This window comes from Epinephelus lanceolatus, chromosome 8 (assembly GCF_041903045.1).
Source record: "Epinephelus lanceolatus isolate andai-2023 chromosome 8, ASM4190304v1, whole genome shotgun sequence".
Lineage (NCBI taxonomy): Eukaryota > Metazoa > Chordata > Actinopteri > Perciformes > Serranidae > Epinephelus > Epinephelus lanceolatus.
The window spans coordinates 13336971-13357969 of record NC_135741.1 but is presented as its reverse complement, the minus strand read 5'-3'; the positions used below and the strand labels follow the sequence as shown (position 1 = coordinate 13357969).

The following is a 20999-nucleotide window of genomic DNA, read 5'->3' as shown; positions in this document are numbered from 1 at the left end:
ATTTCGAACCAAAAAAAAAGGACAAAGATAACAATGTCCAAAAAGGAGTAGGTAGAAGTAAAACTTCTATGACCCTACCCCTCTTACATTACTTCTTTTAACTTGTATAATATTTCAGCAAATTCCCAAATGTATTTACAACTAATATACAGCTATCCCCAGTCTATTTACCACCCAATTAAATAATTAAGTAAAAAAACCTAGTTTATTTACAGTCCAAGTACCACCCAGTGTTACAAAATATATATGCAGTCCCCCGACACAACCTTTCCTCATTTATATATCTAGCAAAAGTCCACTCCAAGTCCAAGCCCACTCCCTACACTGAAATACACAGACTCTTCTTAGTTGTATGGACACTGTTGTATAGATTAAATTCTCCATTTAAATTGTTTTATTATTACATGTTCATCTTTTATGTGGAAGGAGACAATCTTTCAAACATGTGTACATTTTGCCACAATGTTTTTGCCATCTCAATGAATTTTAAATGGGGTGTCTTAGGGCTCACTCCTTTGTAATTTTAATGTGCTGAATATGCACTGTTTTGCAGTTGCAAAATTAATGTCACCCAAAGAAAAGATGCCAACCTGCACCCATTTTGTTTGACTTTACAGGTCGGAGGCCCCATGCAGGAGGATAGAGGTTTGCCATCAGACGACCAAAGCGTGTCTGATATATGCTGAAAATGGCCTGAGCCCCCAATATGTGTCTAAATGAATGAATAACTGTGCTTACCAAGTCTTGACATACTATGGCAGAGAGAGGCTGCAACACACTCACATGTGGATGTCTTCATACAACTTACAGATCAAACATTTCCAGAATGAAGAAATGTGTTTGCTGCACACGTTTAGCTCAGCTCAAGTGTGTATGGACTTAATTGCATTGGCCTCAGTCGACAGAAAGTCTGTATCGATTGTGTGCATCATTCAGATGAGCAGGAAGTCCCTCTCTCCCTCTCTCTCCTCCTCTCTCTCTGCACTGTAGCCTGTTACAAAGTCATTTGGTTCAGCCTCTCCCACACATCACTGCTGCAGTATCTCCGTCTCTGACCTTCCACAGGGACCATGCAAGCATTTGTTCCCAGGTAAGTTCCAGAGAGTCTGAGTCATGCTGTTCTATTCCTGGAGCCTTATTTCACCAATTTCACTTCCAGTCTGACGAGCCGGTGTTTTGGCAAAGCTCCTGGTCATTAATGTGGAGTAACTGTGCTCCGTACAGGTGCTGTAGGCCTCTGTGAACTGATGCTATGTGAGCTTGTAGTTTGTTACTTTAGGGGGTGAAAATTAGTCGCTCTCTTTGATCTACTTGCTAAAACCATCTATTAGCTTTTTTATGTACATTAGTAATTATTGGCTGAGGGATATTATTCTAAGCAAATATTTGAGCACATTAATTATTAACATTTTTAATTGTGTAGCTTTAGAGGAGCATTTTTGCTGTATATGGCTTACAGATTTGGGTGGATAAAATTCAGAATTAACTCATGATTGTAATTGTTACAGCATCTGCAGCTGGGACAGCTCTAACATGTTAAGCGTTTGATCCGTTTACTGTGTCATCTCAGCTATCAGCCCACAGACTATAGTCCATATCCTATGTTTTGTTCATCATACAGTAGAGTGTGCGGCTAACAACCCGTTGACTCAGTCAGGATTCAGGGTGACTCCACGACTGAGAGATCAATACCAGTAAAAGCTTAGCAGAGGAGGGGCAGGGAGCTCTCTGGGTAAAACATGAGCCTCTCCACTGATGCTTGCTCAGCTGTTTCTGTGTGTGTCTGCTAAGCCTCTTGCAGAAATCGGGCTAAGGTCTTAGAGTCACAATAAAAATGCATTTTCAGAGCATCTTGCTCCATGTTTGATGTATTTCCTGTTAAACTGAGAAGTTGGAGTGGTGATAATGCACGGAGGAAATATGTGTGAAGTGTATTTAAGTGTAAATCAGTGGGATGTTAGACCTGCTGATGTAGCACAAGGCCACAATAAAAATACACAGCAGGAAGTTTGACGAATGTGGCTTTTGGGTGTATTTTGCATTTAATATTTTAAAAACACACATTTTATATTTCCTTTTTTTTACATTTAGTTAACACAATAAAAGTCTAACAATTGAACTGAATCACATCACCAAGGCTGTATTACCAATGAGGCATAGTGGGCAACGGCCAGAAAGACATAAATACAAAAATAACTATACTAATTAAAGCGGGTCTTATTTTTAAAATTCCTACAACCCAGCTGGCTACCAACATAATTAGACATTAATCTTTTGTTGAATTTAGATGGAATTTTGGTCACCTGATATCAGAACGTCTGATACCAATGTCAATTTGATGTGGAATACTGATGACAGATGATGTTAATATTTTGTTCATTTTAAGTTGTATTGTTAAGTAATCAAAATCTCTCATCCCACATTGTTTTGACGTAGAATAACAAATTCTAGTCTGAAGGTATGGAGACCAAAACCCAAGTCTTCAAAACGTCAAATAGGTAACGTCCACAAAGCATGAAATCCTAATGTCATTAGACATTTAAAATATCGTCAACCTGATTTTCATCTCAACCAATATTCTACGTCTGTCCTACTTAAGAGTTTGTCTGTCTGATGTCATATTGATGTCCAGTACCAGTTGCAACGTTATTCCTATGGTCTAAGACAGTCCAAAAACTAGAGTGCAAACACTCAAATTTGTGATGTCACAGGGTATAAAGTCTGGAGCTGCTCCATAGACAATAAATGGTAAAAGATGTTCTAGATGACACTGGGAGCATGTTCTGAGTATATGGGTACATTTCCTGTTTCAGAGCTGAGACTAAAATAGAATAAAGCTCATTTGGGTATAAAAAAGAAAACAAACATTCTGTGGGTCCACGAAATCAGGCTCCCTTTGTCTATGGAGCAGCTCCAGACTTTATACTTGATGACATCACAAGACTCATTTGAGACTCATTTCTCTGGTTTCTGGCTTTGAAAGAGAGCAGCTCATGCTCACAAATATTGATTCAACATATTTAGGTCATGGAAATAACATACTGGAATTCTTAACTGAGGTTGTGTTCACCTTCAAGACCTTTATTATTGCTTCCATGGAGCGTATTTTTGGATAAATGTATGTGAAATCAAATTACAACAGACTAACTGACACACATAAATCCTGTAGCCAGGTGGCAGCACAGGAGTAGTTGTTGGGTATCTGGGAAAATAGGGTTTGAAGGTGGAGAGCTGGGAGGCGGGTGGGGGCCTAATAGGTTGATTGAGCCATGCTGTCCACACCAAAAATAACTAAATAAAACAGGATGTATAACTTTCAAAACAGTTTCGCGGAAATATGCATGGCTATTTTAAAATTATGATAGTTCATATGCAGCCTCTGCACTGTTGCCACTCCTCCCTGAAGTTAGATGTTGTTGTATGTGATAAAAATATCTCCAGAAATCATGATAAATAATTATATAAAATTAAGAGGTAAAATGGTTCAAGTTCTTTCTGAGTCAAATCATAAAAATGTTTTGTTTTTTTTTTTAAGATATTTTTTGGGCCATTTTGCCTTTAATGGACAGGACAGATGAGCGTGAAGGCGGAAGAGAGAGAGGGGATGACATGCAGCAAAGGGCCACAGGCTGGATTCAAACCCGGGCTGCTATGGCAACAGCCTTGTACATGGGGCACCTGCTCTACCACTAAGCCACTGACGCCCCATAAAAATGTTTTGAAGTCTGTCTGTTAGAAAGAGTTTAACAGACATCAAATTATATTCTGCTTTATACCTTTTGGGGCCATTAAGTAATAATATACACAATATTATAAACAGTATACTATGTTTATTGAATTGAGTTTGAATTGTTTTTATTGTATTTTGTTAATTATAATTCCCCCATTTGATTAGATTTCATATTTGATTTAATCATCCTTGGTTTTAATTTGCAGCCTTGTGTGTGAAGCACTGTGGGTTTTAAAAAGTGCTCCACAGATAAAGACTATTATCATTATTATATAATAATCAGGGTATAAACTGTAGATTTGCCCTGGTCATAAATCTGTCTTCTGTGTGGCTTGAAGAGCCCTCTGTGTGCATTTCTGTGACAGGTCCCAGCTGAAGTCTTATTACTTCTTTGTGTTTACTCTTTTCCTCTTCACTGACCCAGGTCGTATCTGACCCCGGTCAGGGATGAAGAAGCAGAGTCTCAGAGGAAAGCAAAGTCTCGTCATGCCAGACAGACCCGCCGGTCAACGCAGGTAAAGATCAAATGGCTGACAGAAGTTCAGGTTTTATTGGATTGTGTTTGACTGTTGATGGATATGAAGCTGTATGAATGTCCTGCAGGGCGTGACTCTGACAGACCTGAAAGAGGCTCAGAAGACCAACAGCCAGTCTGCTCAAGACAGACAGACTGAGGAAGGATGCACACTGGATGAGAGGACCTGTCTGAGGAAAGGCTTGACAGATGACAGGAGAGTCAAAATCGGCCTGACAGAGTCCACAGAAACAGCGGAGATCTGTCCGAAATGGGGCAAAATGGACGAGGTTAGAAAGAGGAATTTATGCAGACTTTGTGCTGCAGATTGGATGGATAGTTGGTGTTTAACTTTAGGGGATGTTTGTGATTTATCTACAGTGTTCCCTTTTTTATTTTCTCTGATGCATACAGCAGGGGAACATTGAACCCAGGTTAGAAAGCCTCGCTGAGTCTCCAATGCCAAACTTTTCATATTCGTCTATTGCTGGACCCTGCGGCCTGCTTTACTGCAACAATGCCTTCAGAGGTCAGAAAGCATTTCTTTTCTTCTGATCTAGTGAAAACCCAATATGTAGAAAAATACTGAGGTGGTAACCCTTTACTTTGCCACAAACTGCCACAAGCATGTTTGATGAAAAAGACAAAATACTGAACTTACTTATTACACCAAATATAATTTAATAGACTTAGACTTTGGGAGAGGCAGTGCTGTGTAAAAAGACACCAAAATCTTTTGTGTTTAATGATGTTTTTTAAGATAATGAGATGCCGAAATAGACACAATCATCAATCTTTTGAGACATGTCATCAGGTCATCAAGTTTAAAACCATTTTTTAGGGAATGGAACAGTGTTGAAACAGTGTTGAGTATGTTTTATGAGCTAGGAAAGAGTGAGGTTATGCTAATTACTGATAATCTGAAAGCACAATAAGTGTTGTTTAATTGTTAATTTATTACCATTGATAAATAGATTAGTATGCAATAGAAATACTTACTTTGTGTGCAGCTGGTGAGAGATGGAGAACAGACGAAAATCAGAACCCTACTGAAGATGCAGCTCAGCTGACCTTTGCAACGACACTGCAACAGAGACGACTGTGCTGTGACGTCGACGGTTCAGACTTCAACACCGCAGTGGTAAGTGGAACAATTTGGTGCTCCTTTATCAATCACAAAAAAAGCAGATTTCAGGTGATGTGCTTGATAGCAAAAATGTAACTGTTGTTTCCTGTCTGCGCCACTAGATGGAGCCAAAAGATCTTCATATTTTATCTTTTTATGCCTTGTGTTACAGAGGAGAAGTGGGTATTTACAGCTTATTTGAAACAGACTACTGTCTGGAACAGGGGTGTCAAACTCGTTTTACTTCATGGGCCACATACGGCCCAGTTTGATCTTAAGCCAGGTAGACCAGTAAAACCATTGCATAATAACCTAAAAATAACATCTCTGAATGTTTCCCTTTCTTTTAGTGTAAAGAAGTCCTTCTGAAAATGTTCATCATTTACAAGGCAGATGATAAAAAGCCTGAGTCATGACATGTGCGTTTTCCCATACATTTTCACCACTGTGTAGTGATGCTGCCATCACCACATCACACTAGAGAGGATGCTACTGAGGAAGCAGATTAGGTTACACATTGCCTTACAAACCATTTACCAATCTGATGTTTTTGGCAGTGTCTTAATAATAGGGTTTCACTAATATTATTTTAAGATAGAAGTCTGATGCAGATTCTTTTGTACTGAACTGCTGCTGACAATATTTTGCACCATGTTAAATATCAGTGGAAAAGCCTCTGTAGCAGCATTTTACAAGAAGTAGGCTACCGCTGTTTAACTTACTCCTTAAAACTGGCACCTCTTAGTCTTCACAAGTGCATCAATATTGGATGTGCAGAGTCATCCAGTGGGCCGGATTGGAGCCTTTGGTGGGCTGGTTCCCTTTGACACCCCTGGTCTCATACATTCTCCTGAGAATATGTTTCAGCATTCATGACATTGTCAACAAAGTAAAAATTATGTCTTATTTATGAAGCAGGCATCTAGACATTGAACACTTCCTCAATAATGTTCAATATTCATTAGCGCCATTGTTTCACATTCACATCCTGTTTCTCCCTCACCCGAAAGCTAACTACGCTTCAAAGGCAGCCAAACGCTGCTCTGTGATGCAATATTTTGAGATGTGCCGCAATCGTAGATGTGCAGCGTGTGTTCAGAGGTTCTTTTAACAAGAAGTGCTGGTTAATATCACATAGAAAGACAGTCCATGAGGACCAACCCCCCGCCCTCCCTCCCTCCTCCTCTTCCTCCTCCTTCTAAGTCGCTTTGCTTCCTCACATCACATGGCTGAGGTGTCTCAGCATACCATACCATATTGGGCAAACTGAGACGCTCTCTGCGTAGTCTTAGCCATGGATTCAGAGGGATTTACTTTCTTTTCCCTTTCACCCTCTAAACTGTTACTGTGCTCCCTCCACCTGTGTGCTGCATGTGAAATACTCAACCACATCACTAATCCTTCCTTCTGGCTGCAACCTGGCGATTCACTTGAGTTTCAGTGAGGATATTCTATTAATCTGTGTTTCTAAAAGGAAGATAGATAGCAGCGTGTACAGGAACAGAGCTGATAAGGATATAGATTATAGATGATATAGTTTCCCTGTGAGCTGACTCCAGGTCAGCGGTTCAGCTGTCCCCCATGGTGGAATCTGAAACAGAGATCTGTTGGTAACATGAGAGTCTCATAGCGTTACGGAGAAGACTATATCTGTCTGTGATAATCATACCAAGCAGCGAGGTTTCATCGGGAGCATGACAGGCTGCCCATCACCAGAGCCGACCTCTGTATGACTCCATGATGATCTGAACAGATTTTCCACAGTGACTTTCAGCAACAGAGGGAAAGACAGGTGTAGAGCAAGTCAGTTCACAGATTCTGCTGCTTTTAAGACAGTCGGTGATGGTAGCGATTATAATGCGGGGAATTAACGAGAGATAGAGCGAGCATGACTATCTCTGCGGACAGTCTTTCGCCTACAACACCACTTATGGGACTCAGTAATTAGATCCTGGCTGGTAGGGCTTCCTGCTCTTCCGCACTGACTCCAAAAATCAAGTAAACTCTTGTAGCAGCTTCTGTGGCTCATTTTCTGTGTCCATGAAATAGACAAGAATAATATCCCATATGGAAAGTCCTGAAACTGAGGGTGAGGATCAGACTGGGGGAACTCCAGCTGGGATCCACTCTTAATAAAACTCTCCAACAACAGTGCCAGTGTAGTTCACTGCCACCAAGTCAAATTCTCTACAGATGGTCTATCATGGAAGAACATGCATTACAAGTATACTGTATATACAAGCTGGTTACTGTTGCTAATTTAAGTCTTTGGGTCGTATCTCAAAGCATCTGGCACAAAAGCCCACACAGTGTACCCGCACTGATACAATACAGAATAAATTAGGAACCAAAGCTAAAAACAAACTTTTAAGAAGAGTTTAAAAGTCAAGTTAAAGTACTTGGAGGTACATTTGCACCTCTGTTTATGTGCACATCACATCAACATCAGTCTGTTAAAAAAATCAAAACTTCTCACTTTCTTTCTCTTCTATATTCTCTACATTGTTCTATTTTCCTCCTCTTGTGTATTTGTGTCTTTATCTTTGCTTTTATCTATTCGCCCTGAGCAAGTATGAGGGAGTTTAGGAACAGCGAGGTGCTGCGAACTTCTCTATAAAAGGAAGACAGCAAGAGCCCACTTGTGCAAAAGACTATGGGAAGAAAGTGGGGGGGGGGGGGGGGGTTGCAGGGTTGTTTAAAGAAACAGTTCAGTACCTGTTTGAGAAGATGTTCCTATGGTGAATATGAAATTACAGCCAGCTGTTGGTTAGGTTAGGTAGCTTAGCTTAGCACAAAGACTTGGAAACAGGGGGAAACAGCCAGCCTGGCTCTGTCTAGGGCTGCACTGTATGAGGAAACTATGTGAATATCACAATAATAGTTACTGTATTAGAATAGATATTACAGTGTACTCCATTTTTGACTCAGACTTGCACAGTGGCTGTGTTTGTACAAATACAAAACCCCAAAATAATAAAATACAAAAATGTCAAAATTCTCTGATTGCAACTTCTTAAATGTGAATATTTTTGGGTTTCTTTACTCCTCTACGACAATATACAAAATATCTTTGTGCTGTGGATAAAATGAGACATTTGAGGATGTTATTTTGGGGTTTGAGAAACACTCATTGCCATTTATCCCAATTTTTTGACATTTTATAAACCATAGCACTGATTGCTTTATCAAGAAATAACTGACAGATTAATCAGCAATGAAAATAATCATTAGCTGCAGCACTGAGCACTCAGCTTGTCACACTCTCCTTCAACCATGCAGAGCAGCGCGGCAGCACTAGTCTAATTAACCTCACTTGCATGTGTTCAGATTCTGACCAGTCAGACAATGGCTAATGGCGAAGGGTCTGTCTGCCTGGCCAGAGAGTTAACAGCATGGCACATATACCCATACATTTAATACTACAATATTCAAAGTGCAACACTGCAGTCTTTCGCGATGAGTTTATCAAGCAGGTTCATGATGACAAATTAAAAAAACCAAACAATATATTGTGCAGCTCTAAAGGTAACAAAATCTGCCTACCAGCACCTATAAAGCCAGAGATAGACTTGCTTTTAACTATGTATTTGCATGCCCATGATGGCAGCCTCACACCAGGTTCACACTGGATGTGGAAGTGCCCAAAGCATGCTCAGTTTCTGTGGAGTGCTGCCTGCTTGCTTTGGTGCCCATGTTAAGCGATTGGGCTATACACACTGGACACGGTGTGCTGCCGAGCGGCACGTTTGGCTCACAACCTGCAGCAATAGTTTTGGCGCCTGGTCTATGTGTTCTGTGAGCCGCAAGGGAATCTGGAAAGAAAACACTGAAAATGTATCATATACGATATAAAGTGTATATTACATATGATATACATGATCTATGATAAATGATAGAACATATTTGCCAATTGTGTCTGAACACACAAACACACACACACACACACACACACACACACACACACACCTCTACATGTGATTTAAACAGAGCAGAGAAGCAGAATCATTTGCTGACTGGCGCAGAGAAGTGTGTCTCTGGTGTGAACAGCCAGGCGAAATCAGGCCATTTCTGCTTCCAGTGTGATCCCAGCATCGTGTATCCTGCATCTGACTGGACCATTGTTTGTGCATGTCCTCAGAAATTAATGCTACATGTCCGCAAGATGCAATAGGCACATGGGGCAGGGGCAGTGTGAGAAACTTACTCACCATTGTCACAAAGTGTTTTATTTAGGGGCCATGTTTATTGTGTATGTCACATTCTACACAGGTGAGGTCTCCGATGTGCCCTCTAGTGGAATCCTCCAGTAACACGTGTAGTACACAAGCAAGAATGTGAACAATTCTGTTCACGCTGCAGCCGGTTGTCTTCGTGTAAGTGTTTAAAAATCTTATCTCCTTTTATCTCCGGCCTAAAGCTCACTAATTAACATGTTATATCTTGTCTGTTTAATTCAAAACTGTACAAAAAAAATCTCCCTTGATATTTGTACAAACCTCAAAAGGCCACAGGATGAAAATAATCATCAGGGCTGTGGGACAAAATTACCAATGCCTCGTTAATATGACAGGACTGAAATGTTAAATAGATTAGGCACATTTTGGTGCAAGGAAACGCAGTACAACTGCTCCGTATTGACACTGTGTAACACACTCACACTAACAGCATCTCCCCTCCATCACACTGCGGGGTGCACCGAGTTACTTGACACTTCACGGTTGTTGATGGCTCCTCAGGTAATACTGTGTGTTGACCTTCCAGGACACAAACTGCTGCTGCACCCCTCCAACTCTGGCTTTGTGCTCCACCTCTCCCTTATCCCCCGTCCACATCAGTGGACAATTTTAGCCCTGAGTGCCGAGTCCGGCCATAGCAGAGCCTCTGGCAGACCGCCAAGGCTGGAGAGAGTGGGGAGGAGGAGGGGGCTGGGGGTAAGTGGGGGGGGGGCAACTGGGAGGGTGACCAAGCAGTGAAAGGAGCAGAAGAGAGAGAAAGCAAGGGAGGGAGGGAGATGGAGAGAGTGTGTGTGTATAACTTTGGGAAACATAAGAAGAGAGAGCAAAGGGAACAAACTTTTCTCTCTTGGCTGCTTCCATTTGGACTTTTTCACATTTCATCAAAGACGTCAGTGTTGACAGAGCGGACACAAGGGAGGATCATTTGTTTGCTTTACTAGTTAAAGAGTTACTTTTCTGTTTTTATGACCAGCAGAAGTTATTTAGGTTTGTTGTTCTTTGCATTTTTATCTGATTATTGCTTCACTGTCTGAGCTTTGAAGAAGGCGTGACCACACATCTGAAATCCCTCCAAACTTAGCTGCAGCTCTCTCCAGCTCATGGGAGTGTGAAACTGGACTGAGACACACACACACACACACACACACTCATACACACATATACACACACACACCTGTTGTTGCTGAGGATTCCCCAAGAGCGCAGTCATGGGCATCTGCGTCACTATTGCTTGAGGGAATCTGTGCGTCCGTGCAGCTGTTATCTGGTGGTAGCCTCGGCGAATGTTACAGTAGAAGTTGACCTGCCAGTCCACAGAAGAGGGGGGAGATGTCATCCTACTACCCGCGCACCAAGGACCTGACTCGCACCAGGAAGTCACTGACAGAGTCACCGCCGTCCTCTCCGTCCCCTACAGACAAAAACTACAGAGTAAGACCAGAAACTTTTCTAATAGATGTCACCAGTTTAGCAGCATATATGTGTCTAATTTCCTATCTCTATATGTGTTATTTACTTTCATGAAGCTGTGAAAAGTATTAATATTAGACATCTTAGTTTATTTACCCTCTATCCAGTGACTTGAAGACACTTGAACAAAGAACCTTATAACTTGTTATCCTTACTGACTGATCCATAAACCATTTTTAACTACTAAAAAACTACTACAAATTGTCAAAATGTCTAAACACATGACAGCACAAACCCTGTGTAAAGTAGAGCCAGAACAATTAGCTGATTAATAAATGGAAAGAAAATGAACTGGCAGCTATTTTCAATGATTTATTAATCATTTTATTAATCTTTTTTTTAAAGCAAAAGTACCAAATAATCTGTGATTTCAGCCTCTGTAATTTGAGTAGTAGCTTTCTTTATCATATGATAGTTAAATGAATATATTTTAGTTTTTGACAGTCTGGCTGATGAGTCTTAAGCAAAGAAGATCCTGCACACTGCTCTTGCTCATCATCACAATTTATTGGTTATACTAACATTTCAGTCCCTCTGGACTCCTGTTTGCTCTTCACAAAGGTCCAGAGAGACTGAAACGTTAGTATAACCAATAAACTGTGATGCTGAGAAAGAGCAGTGTGCAGGATCTTATTTGCTCAAGACTCAAGCGCTACTTTTCATCTGAGAAAGTCAGATATCTCCTTTTAAATAGAAAGACAGTTTGACAGATAAAACTAAAGACATCCTCTTGATCTTTGAAATTATACAGGGCATTTCTGACAGTTTTTTGAAAGTTTTTTTTTTGGCAAAGCGATCACTTGACTACTAAACTAGCTGATTAACGGTTAATTGAAGTAATTATTAGTTACAGCCCTTGTAAAGTATTTATAGGTTTGGACATGTACCGCTGTGAGCATGTTCAGTTTAACAAATATTTCATTATTTAACTGACAGGGCTCCCGTGCTATTTAAAAACATAAATTCAATGACTTTTCAAGGACATTCCAGGCCCAATTCAATAAAGTTCAAGGACCCAAGGCAGCAAAGTTTGAGACAAGGATCAAGGTTCATAAAATAGCTGAAGCTCTGCGTGTGAGGATGCTGCAAATGTTATGTACTCTATTGATATATGGGTAATAGGTCTTTAATAATGGTGAGGTGTCCTGTTGTTGATGTTAGGGTTTTTGGTGCTGTTGTTGTTGTTGCTGTTGTTATAGTTATCTGTTTATTTATCTGAAGGCTGCTGTTCGGTGCATGATAAATTTCCAAAAGGACTAATATCTACGTACCTATCTATCGATGGTTAGTTACTGTTACAAAGCTCTACTGAAGATTTACTGAAGCTCACAGACAACAATTACAAAGAGCCTTTTTATTGACATTAAAAGTTAAATCATCAAAAGAATTTCCTTCTCTATTCTTCCACAAAATGCATAAATTCAAGCACTTTTTATGACCCATGTGTCCATTTTTAAAAAGAAAACAATCAAAGCCTTGATATTTTCCCCTCAAATTCACAAGCTTTTAAGGATTTCAGGCACCCTCTATATGATTTTGTGCATTTGCATGAATAATCCGTCACTCCTGATTCAGTTTATTACAATAGAGAAATAAGTTGTGAACCACTCATCATCTCAGCTATTGTGATGGCCCATGAAAGAGAGGCGAGTATTTGCTCTCAGAGTCTGAGCACACATTTCTGGAAAAGACTTTTGGATTGAAACGTTCCTTCTGTAATTTCCTGTTATGTTTTTTTCAGTGTAAGTGGCTTATTCTCATGGGCGTTGTTTGACTGTTGTGTTTATGTCAGTGCTCAGACTCTGTGACAGGCACATTTAAAGGGACAGGAAGAAATGCAAAAAAAAAAAATGAAGCAACGTGATACTGTCTGTTTAGAGATGCACACATTTGCCCATCTAATGTCACGCAACACTGCTACTCATTACGGCACGGTTGCTCGCGGTGAATGCTGTGGATGCTGTCATGTTCCTGCCTTCTTTTCAGAAACTGTCAGTCTGCCTGTGCTGTATCCATGGTGGGACTCAGGCAATCATTTTCCATGATGTCAGCCCAATCTGAATCGGGCTGAGTTTTCATGGGAGAGAAAATGCTATGCAGAGAGGGGGCTGGGATCAGGTTGATGCAGTATTTTTAGCACTTGCCACAATGTTTGGATGAAAATGTGGTCCTCTTTAGTAAAATACAATGTGTGTTACAGCTGGGAGCAACAGGAAGTGGGATAAACAGGAACACATTTGCATTATTGGATGACACTCATCATTTGGCAGATGTTCACAGCTGGGAGGTAACTAAGTATATTTACCAGAGTACTGCGATTTAGTACAACTACTCCTCCTTTTCATTTACTACACTTCATTTACACATTTTACGATTCTGCTTATTGATCCTGAATCTATTTGATTCTCAAATCCAATTCTTTGAGGACTTTTATTTTTAAAAACTTTTACACAATTCATATATTCATATTCACAGCTCACTTTATACAGTTCATGGGACCCGTTAAGTGTTTAATTTGGTTGCTATTATTAAATAATATGAGTAAGATATTAATCTGTTCTTTTTCTGTAACTGTAACACTGAAATGACAACATAGTAACAGTCCAACAACCAATTAATTTACAGTTTAAGGAGCTGCAGCCATGTGGGTGTTGGTGACGAGAGAGAAGTAGGAACATCTGAGCGTGGTGCTTGGTGTACTTGCATAATTGCAACTGAACCATATAATAAATATACAAAACTTTGGTCGGGACTAACAGTGTAAAAACTCTCTAAATCAGAAACAGCTTTTGTTGAGAAAAATAAGCCTATCTGACTTCTCAGACAGTATCCCCGAGTGGAAGACTAGGAAAAGAGGAGGCCTGATGATTAAAAACAAACAAACAAAAACCAAATAAAGAAAGCTTGTCATTAAAAAAACATTCATTAAAAGCATAGATCGTGGTTAAGCCTAGGAACCTATTAAATATAATTTCATCTTGTACTTACATGCTTGTCTTCCTCACTCCTTCCTCATTCTCTTGGCTTGCCTCAGACCACAGTGTGACTCCACCATCTCCTCCATGATCACGCTCTGTTGACTATGAGAAACATAACTGGTATTTAGACATTTTAATGACTGAGGAGGAGACAGTATATATTTGTACATGAATAACAATTATCACCTGTTCAGAGTCAGTCAGTTTTCAAGCCAGTAACTCAGTCCAGTCCTGCGTCATCCATCTTTGTTTAAAGTGTGGGTCTAATGCAGTGGCCTCTTCAAGAAAGTTCCTGTTGTAATCCCTCTGTAAAACATATTGTTTAAACATAAGATTTAGTCACAGGAATAGAATTATTGGTAACACTTTACTTGAAGGTATCTACATAATTATTACATGGCACGGTCATGAACCTGTCATGAACATTATGTACATGTCATAAATGTTTATGACTGCTGTCATTAAGTGTCATTTGGTTTTTGTAATGACAAGTTGACATTGTTTGGGTTGTCTTGATTATGACAACTTGACATTAACCAGGATGACATTACCAGAAGATGTCTTTGTCATAACAACTTGACGTTAACAGGAAATTCACCTCTTTATGTGTTTATGACAAGGTGACATAATGATTGATACAAAGACATCTTTTGGTAATGTCATCCTGGTTAATGTCAAGTTGTCATAATAACGACATCCCAAACAAATTTATTGTCAACTTGTCATGACAAAGACAACTTCTGGTAATGTCACTTTGATTTATGTCAAGTTGTCATAATCAAGACAACCCAAACAATGTCAACTTGTCATTACAAAAACCGAATGACACTTAATGACAGCAGTCATAAACGTTTATGACATGTACATAATGTTTATGACAAGTTCATGACCGTGCCATGTCACCCATATGTAGATACCTTCAGGTAAAGTGTTACAGAATTATTTCATGTTTTCTTTATTCATTTCTTTCTTACTTCAATTACCTGGTATTGCATGGACAGGTTCGCCCAAACTACCTTCTTAAGGTTGGATACAAGTACTCTGTCTCCCTCTTTAACAGCAAAATGCGTCTCAAGCTTTTGGTGAATCAGCAGCATCTCACCACATGCAGAGTTCATTTCAGTGGAAACCTAGAGCGTGGACGTGTATAAAACTCTCATCAGGTTCATGAAGCCGGGCAAGTCTGTGTGAGAGGAATACATTTTCTAAGTTCAAAATATGGATCGTCTCTGCCAGTTCACAAATGAGCTGGTACTTTAAATTCATTACATAGTACAGCAAACTAATCTGAAAACTGATCCTTCTTATCAATCCCTCTACATATGTTTTCTCTCTGGGGCTTATAGATTATATCTCTGCAAACACATAAACAAACTCAACATATACTGTTACTGTAGGTGAGGGGTGAGTGAGGAGCATGCTTCTGTAGGGCCGTAACCATGCATTTTTTGACGTCTCTCTGCTCCAGCACAAATGATTTAAATTTTAAATATGACCAGCTGCTTGATAACTAGGTGATCATTTGAATCAGGTGTGTTGAAGCAGAGAGATATCTAAAGCATGCAGGGCTACAGCCCTCCAGGACCAGGGTTCAACACAGCACCACCCCTGCTGTAAATATCTCAAATATTTGAACATTTTCCCATCTTTATGCACATATTTTGCCTTAAAACACCCAAGTAACAAAATGCAATGGTTCTGGAAAACTGTTTGGGTTTTTTCTTTTTGTGGGAGGAAACAAATAAATGAATAAATAAATACAGAAAAATGTGTGAACCCTGTGACAGTCTGGAAACCTGTCCAGGGTGTACCCCACCTCTTGCCCAATGTCAGCTGGGATAGGCTCCAGTCCCCCAACGACTGTTAGTTGCAATGCTGAGGGTTATAATATGTACCTACAGCTGAAAATAGATTGAGTTATGCGTTTATAAGGTAGGGATTTTCACTTATTGCAGGCACTGTACACTAGCTCAGCCAGCTAACTCTGTTCTTATCAACTTCTTTCCCTTTGCTGCGAAGGTGAAGGCAGTGTCTTGCTTGTTAGTTAGAGCAGTAGGCCTAAAAATATATAACAGTATTTGCACAAAATTCCCAGTCTTGCTGATAAGAACAAGAATATCTAATTTTCATTTACCCGATAATGACGAGGTGCTGGCTGTTGGCTGAGGGCTGACTGAGGAGGATGAGGCATGGTACAATACGTCTTACAGGGTACACTCATTACTGCTCATGCTGGAGAAGGTGCTTTGTCATGTAAGTAGTGCATCCTCACTTGCAGGAAATGAGTACGGTACAGGTGGTGGTTACTGTGGTCCCTAATGAGCAGACGATGCAGGAAGGCAACTGGAAAGAAGAAGTAAACAGTAGTGAGTGTATAGGGTGTTTTTATCATTACAGCAACAGACAGATGGAGCACCGTCAAACACGAGTCCTCAGAGGAATCACGGTTAAATACTGCCACCTACTGACATAAAAGAGCATAACAAGACAATACCAAAAAATACACGACGCCTGCCATGATGTAAGGCTATTATGACAGTGATTTACATACAATTAATGCACGTTATTTAATTTCTGTTTTGTTAATATACCATTTATTATAGGCCATTTCTTATTATTTCAACATCAACTGAGAGTACAAAATATTAAACTGAGGGTGCAAAGAATTCTTTTACTTTCCGTTTCACATTAAAATTTTACATGACAGAAAACATTTGATGAGCTTAAGAAATTTAAAACATTATAAAAGTTTAAACAAATGGTACAAAGGGTACCTTTTTGGCTTGAGGCTTTATAAAAAGAGACAGCCTCTTTGAGTTCAGATGTCCATGAGTTGTTAACAGTCCCACCAAATAAATATTTCCCCTTTAAAACTTGTTAAATGGTTTAAATCAATTTACTGCTTGAGGCTCAATTTGATGAAATTAGCCAATATTTCAAAAGAAAGGCAAGAATTAGACAATAGTCAAAACGTGACTATAAATTTGTGGAACAGAAATTGGGATTTCTTCTTCTGTTGTACCCGTTAATCATTTCACAGCCCATAGTAACCTTTTGGAGAGGGGCCTGACTGACCCCTAGGTTAGGAACCAATTGACTAAACTAACTGCATATAAAGTAATTAAAATGAGCTTCACCTCAAACACCTCAGGAAAATACTACTTAAACACTGATGCAGCAGAATTAATAATGTAGTAATGAACTATATTTGCCAATAACTGGCATGTCTTCAGGAGAATGAGTAGGCCTACTTTTTTATTCTAAATACTGTACAGGACTTTTACTTGTACCTGAGTATTTTTACATTGAGGTAGTGATAGTTTTACATACGTAAAGGATCTGAGTATGCCAATCTGTATGAGGCATTTTGAGTCAGTTCTCTGCAAAAACAAAAGGAGGAAGATGCTCTCAGTGGCCAGACAGACTCAGATACTGTAAAGAGTTAATAGATGAGGAGGAGTGAAATGAGAAAAGTTGAGTGAATGTGGAAGAAACGTCTTTTATGGTTATGTGTGCAGTGTCAGTTCCAGTAGTGGGGGTAAAGGAGTGTGTGTGTGTGTAGCTCAGATTTTCCTACTGCAAAATCCAGTGAGCTCTGAAGGACTGATGCTGTGACAGAGCGAGGGGAAATGGTTAGAGGGAGGGTGAAGAGTCTCCTAATGATGATTTCATTGGCTCTTGCAAACATTATCGTTTATATACTGTAGCAGGGAGCGCATGGAGGCAGCCTACATCTGTGTACCCCCGACTCCCCCCCTGGTGTGCATGATGTTGGTCCTGGCAAACCATAAAACTGGAGGCAGTTGTGTTTACAGAGCGCCCGCGGTTCATGCATGCACCCGTTTCCATCAGTCTGACACCCTGTTGTTTTTCTCCCCCCACAGTTGATTGTCTCCTCCTGCATCTGCTCCGCTGAGCCACATGTGCCACTTCTGACTCCCTCTGTTTTTCCTAACAAGGGAATCACATTGCTGCAGCTGCTATCAGACACAGAATTTCAACTATTATTCAGTTTCTGGCTTTGGCTTTATTTTGTCAATGCGTTTTGTGATGCAGACACATATGTAAGAGCATGTTCTGCTCTAGGGATTTCCTCTTTTATTAAGAATCAGGTGCTGTGAACCCCACTGGGCTCGCTTAAGATTTCACTGGAATTAAGTTTTAAAAAACTCATTTCACCAATTTGCTAATCCTTTAGTGTGAAATAGGTTTGCGTACAGGAACTCATAATCTTAAAAGAGTTTGGTGAAGGGCTGTGTAACAGTTCATATCCCCGAAAGCAGACTTCACGATGATTTATTCATAAAACCAGGGGGCCAATCATCCCGGTTGATTAACGAATGTACACCAAATCTGATCAAGGAATCTCCTCAGCACTGCATGAAGAGATGGGAGTGAGTGAGAGCTCTTCATGGCTCCATCCTTGGCCCTTTTTCATCAGAGGTCATGGAGGTCTGTTTTTTCCTGGATAGCTCTGCTTGAGCACATGACCACATAAGGACAGGCAGCGCTGGCTCAGTTATGTAAACACTTGCTGAGGAATAGCTCCTTTGACGCTGCGTGAAATATCCCCCGACTCTGCAAATGTGTGCGCAGGAGTAACTGTGCACTCTGTTCCCTTTGACATGAATTGTCCTCCTATAAAGTGTATGCTTTTTACTGCAGTCTACATCTGCTTCTTGTCTCAAACAGCTTGGACCACCACACAAGACGTTTATTGTTGTTTATTTCTAAACAGAGGTGTTTAAGGCCCTCTTTGCCTGGCAAGACAGCAGCTCCAAATCTTTGAATTTAAGAGTAAAGTTTACGAGATATTGTAAAGACACTGGGGATGAGTCTGGACTTATGTAAGGCCTCACTTTTCCAGTCTCTCTTTTCCAGTCTCGGACTGATAGTAAACATCTCCAGTCATCATCCTTTCATGTGCCATGTTTATCAGCTGATGGCAGTGAGTTATGTATTTGCTCAGTCTGGTTCGGAGCAGAAACAGGTCTGGCTGAGGTCTGATAGATATGAATTTTGATATTGGAGACCCCTCTGCACACAGCAAATATCATGGACATCAGCACAGGGAGGCAGTAGACAAATAAACTACACCCACCAGCTAATTAGATATGGGCACATCTTTGAGGTAATATGATTTCTGAAAACAGACCTGTGTGAATTCTAACTGCAGAAAAAAAAGATACAAACAACTGTGAATGTAGCACAATACCCAGACTCCTTGGTGAAGTGGAAACAAATTCAGTATGTGATCACCACAGGCAACTTGGCAGCCATGTAGACTGGACTAGTTATAGCAAAACCCTGCCAGGACAGCCTGCTATCAGTCTGTTGTCTGAGGTCAGACGTCGACCCGTCACACAGTAGATACTTTGCTTCTGATGTCATGATGTCATCTTTATGCTGCAGGCATTTGTGTGGCAGCCGCCTGTTCTAAAAGATTAACCGGGGCTCACCGGGGAGGTTTGACCTGCATGAACCCTGTCAGTGCAGTGTTTGGGTGAATTATATCTCACCTCTGCATGCATTTCTTCCCTCTGGGACTTCAGGTCTCTGAACACGCTGTGATAATTCACTTGGAAGTTTTGTTTTTCTTCTCTGTTGTCTCAGAATGGAAATGGAAATGGGAAAAAAATATTTCACTGCCAAGCCTCTGTTTGGTCTTATCAAAGAAATAAATCTGGATCTAACCCCGACAGAACATTTTTTACACTGTGTTGTTCCCATGCTGAACTGTTGAATGATCAAACTAACATGGCTTGTTCTTTGTCTTTCAGCATGACAGACTGTCAAGGTAAGGATTTAGCTTTTTTTTTTTAATCTCCTGTAATATGAAACTGTAGTTCCTGAGAAAAATCAAAAATAAATGCCCTAAATAAAGTGGCATTGTGGACTGAATGTGTTACTTTTAGATATGACTCCAGTGGGGAGAGTGCGACAGACAAACCACTGGGCCGCACCAGCTCTTACACTCGGAGAGAGACAAGGCTGGCTGCTCTGAACAGACAGGAGCAAGACTCCACTACCAAAGACTATAAGAAGGTAGTAACTTTTCAGTTTCAATGAACACAATCCCTCCTGAATGATTCATGTGGTGCAGAAAGCTGTAAGATCACCGGGCAGATTTATCTATTTTAATAACAGTACAATGAGGGCAGACAGATGGAGATTTAATTGGATTTTAAGATAATTAACAATGTCAGAATCTCTGGAATCTTTAAACAAAAATTTACACAGTATTTGTCTAAAATAGTGTCTATGTAATATGAGGCTTCTGCAACCCTATACACTTTGACCTTATAGACAGATTAGCATTATACTAGTTTTTTTTCACATTATAGAATAGGTTTAATTTTTTATTCAAGTGATGAAGAGACACCTTGTCATATAGCCATACTGTACAGTAACATAAGTCTATCAATATTATCAATTTTGCTTATGATACATTTCGTATGACATATGTCATATTAAATTATTGTTGATGTTGAAAGTCATACAAATAACCTCAGAAAGGGAAAATATTTTTTTTTTGATAATATTCAAGATTATGATATTGCAATTATTTCTTCATCATTTTATTTATTTGACACCCAAAATGTTCAGTTTTCAATAAATAAATTGGAAGCTAAGTAAAAATGAAACCAGTGTACACTGAGTAAAACATGTCACTAAACCAATTCACTTTAACAAGGCTGCAGCTAGCCGGCTAACTGACGTTAGCTGGCTAACGGCAGTGCTAACGGCAGAAGCTAGCAAGTTTTGGTTGTTAACGTTAACTTACCTCTGTAGCATTTTAATTCTGAAGGAAGTCCTCAGAGTAGGACACACGGCTCTGAGAAGAGCAGACAGACTGTCAGTCTTCCTTTGACGCTATTGCCACTAACATTGGCTTAGCTAGCCGCTAGCTAATATTAACACTATCTAACAAGACCTCATCGCAGGT

General features: G+C 40.0%; 1 protein-coding gene across 1 annotated transcript in view; it reads left to right on the top strand.

Annotated features, from left to right (window-relative positions):
- Positions 1 to 1035: 1035 nt before the first annotated feature.
- Positions 1036 to 20999, top strand: part of LOC117258417 (protein phosphatase 1 regulatory subunit 12B-like) — a 30967-nt gene continuing 11003 nt past the window's right edge. The window contains exons 1-10 of the mRNA XM_078170402.1: positions 1036 to 1090; positions 4155 to 4245; positions 4334 to 4534; positions 4659 to 4773; positions 5255 to 5385; positions 5543 to 5549; positions 10132 to 10301; positions 10908 to 11036; positions 19834 to 19850; positions 19969 to 20098. Of these exons, the coding sequence (XP_078026528.1) occupies positions 1071 to 1090; positions 4155 to 4245; positions 4334 to 4534; positions 4659 to 4773; positions 5255 to 5385; positions 5543 to 5549; positions 10132 to 10301; positions 10908 to 11036; positions 19834 to 19850; positions 19969 to 20098 (1011 nt within the window). The 5' untranslated portion in view covers positions 1036 to 1070. The remainder of the gene's footprint in view (positions 1091 to 4154; positions 4246 to 4333; positions 4535 to 4658; positions 4774 to 5254; positions 5386 to 5542; positions 5550 to 10131; positions 10302 to 10907; positions 11037 to 19833; positions 19851 to 19968; positions 20099 to 20999) is intronic.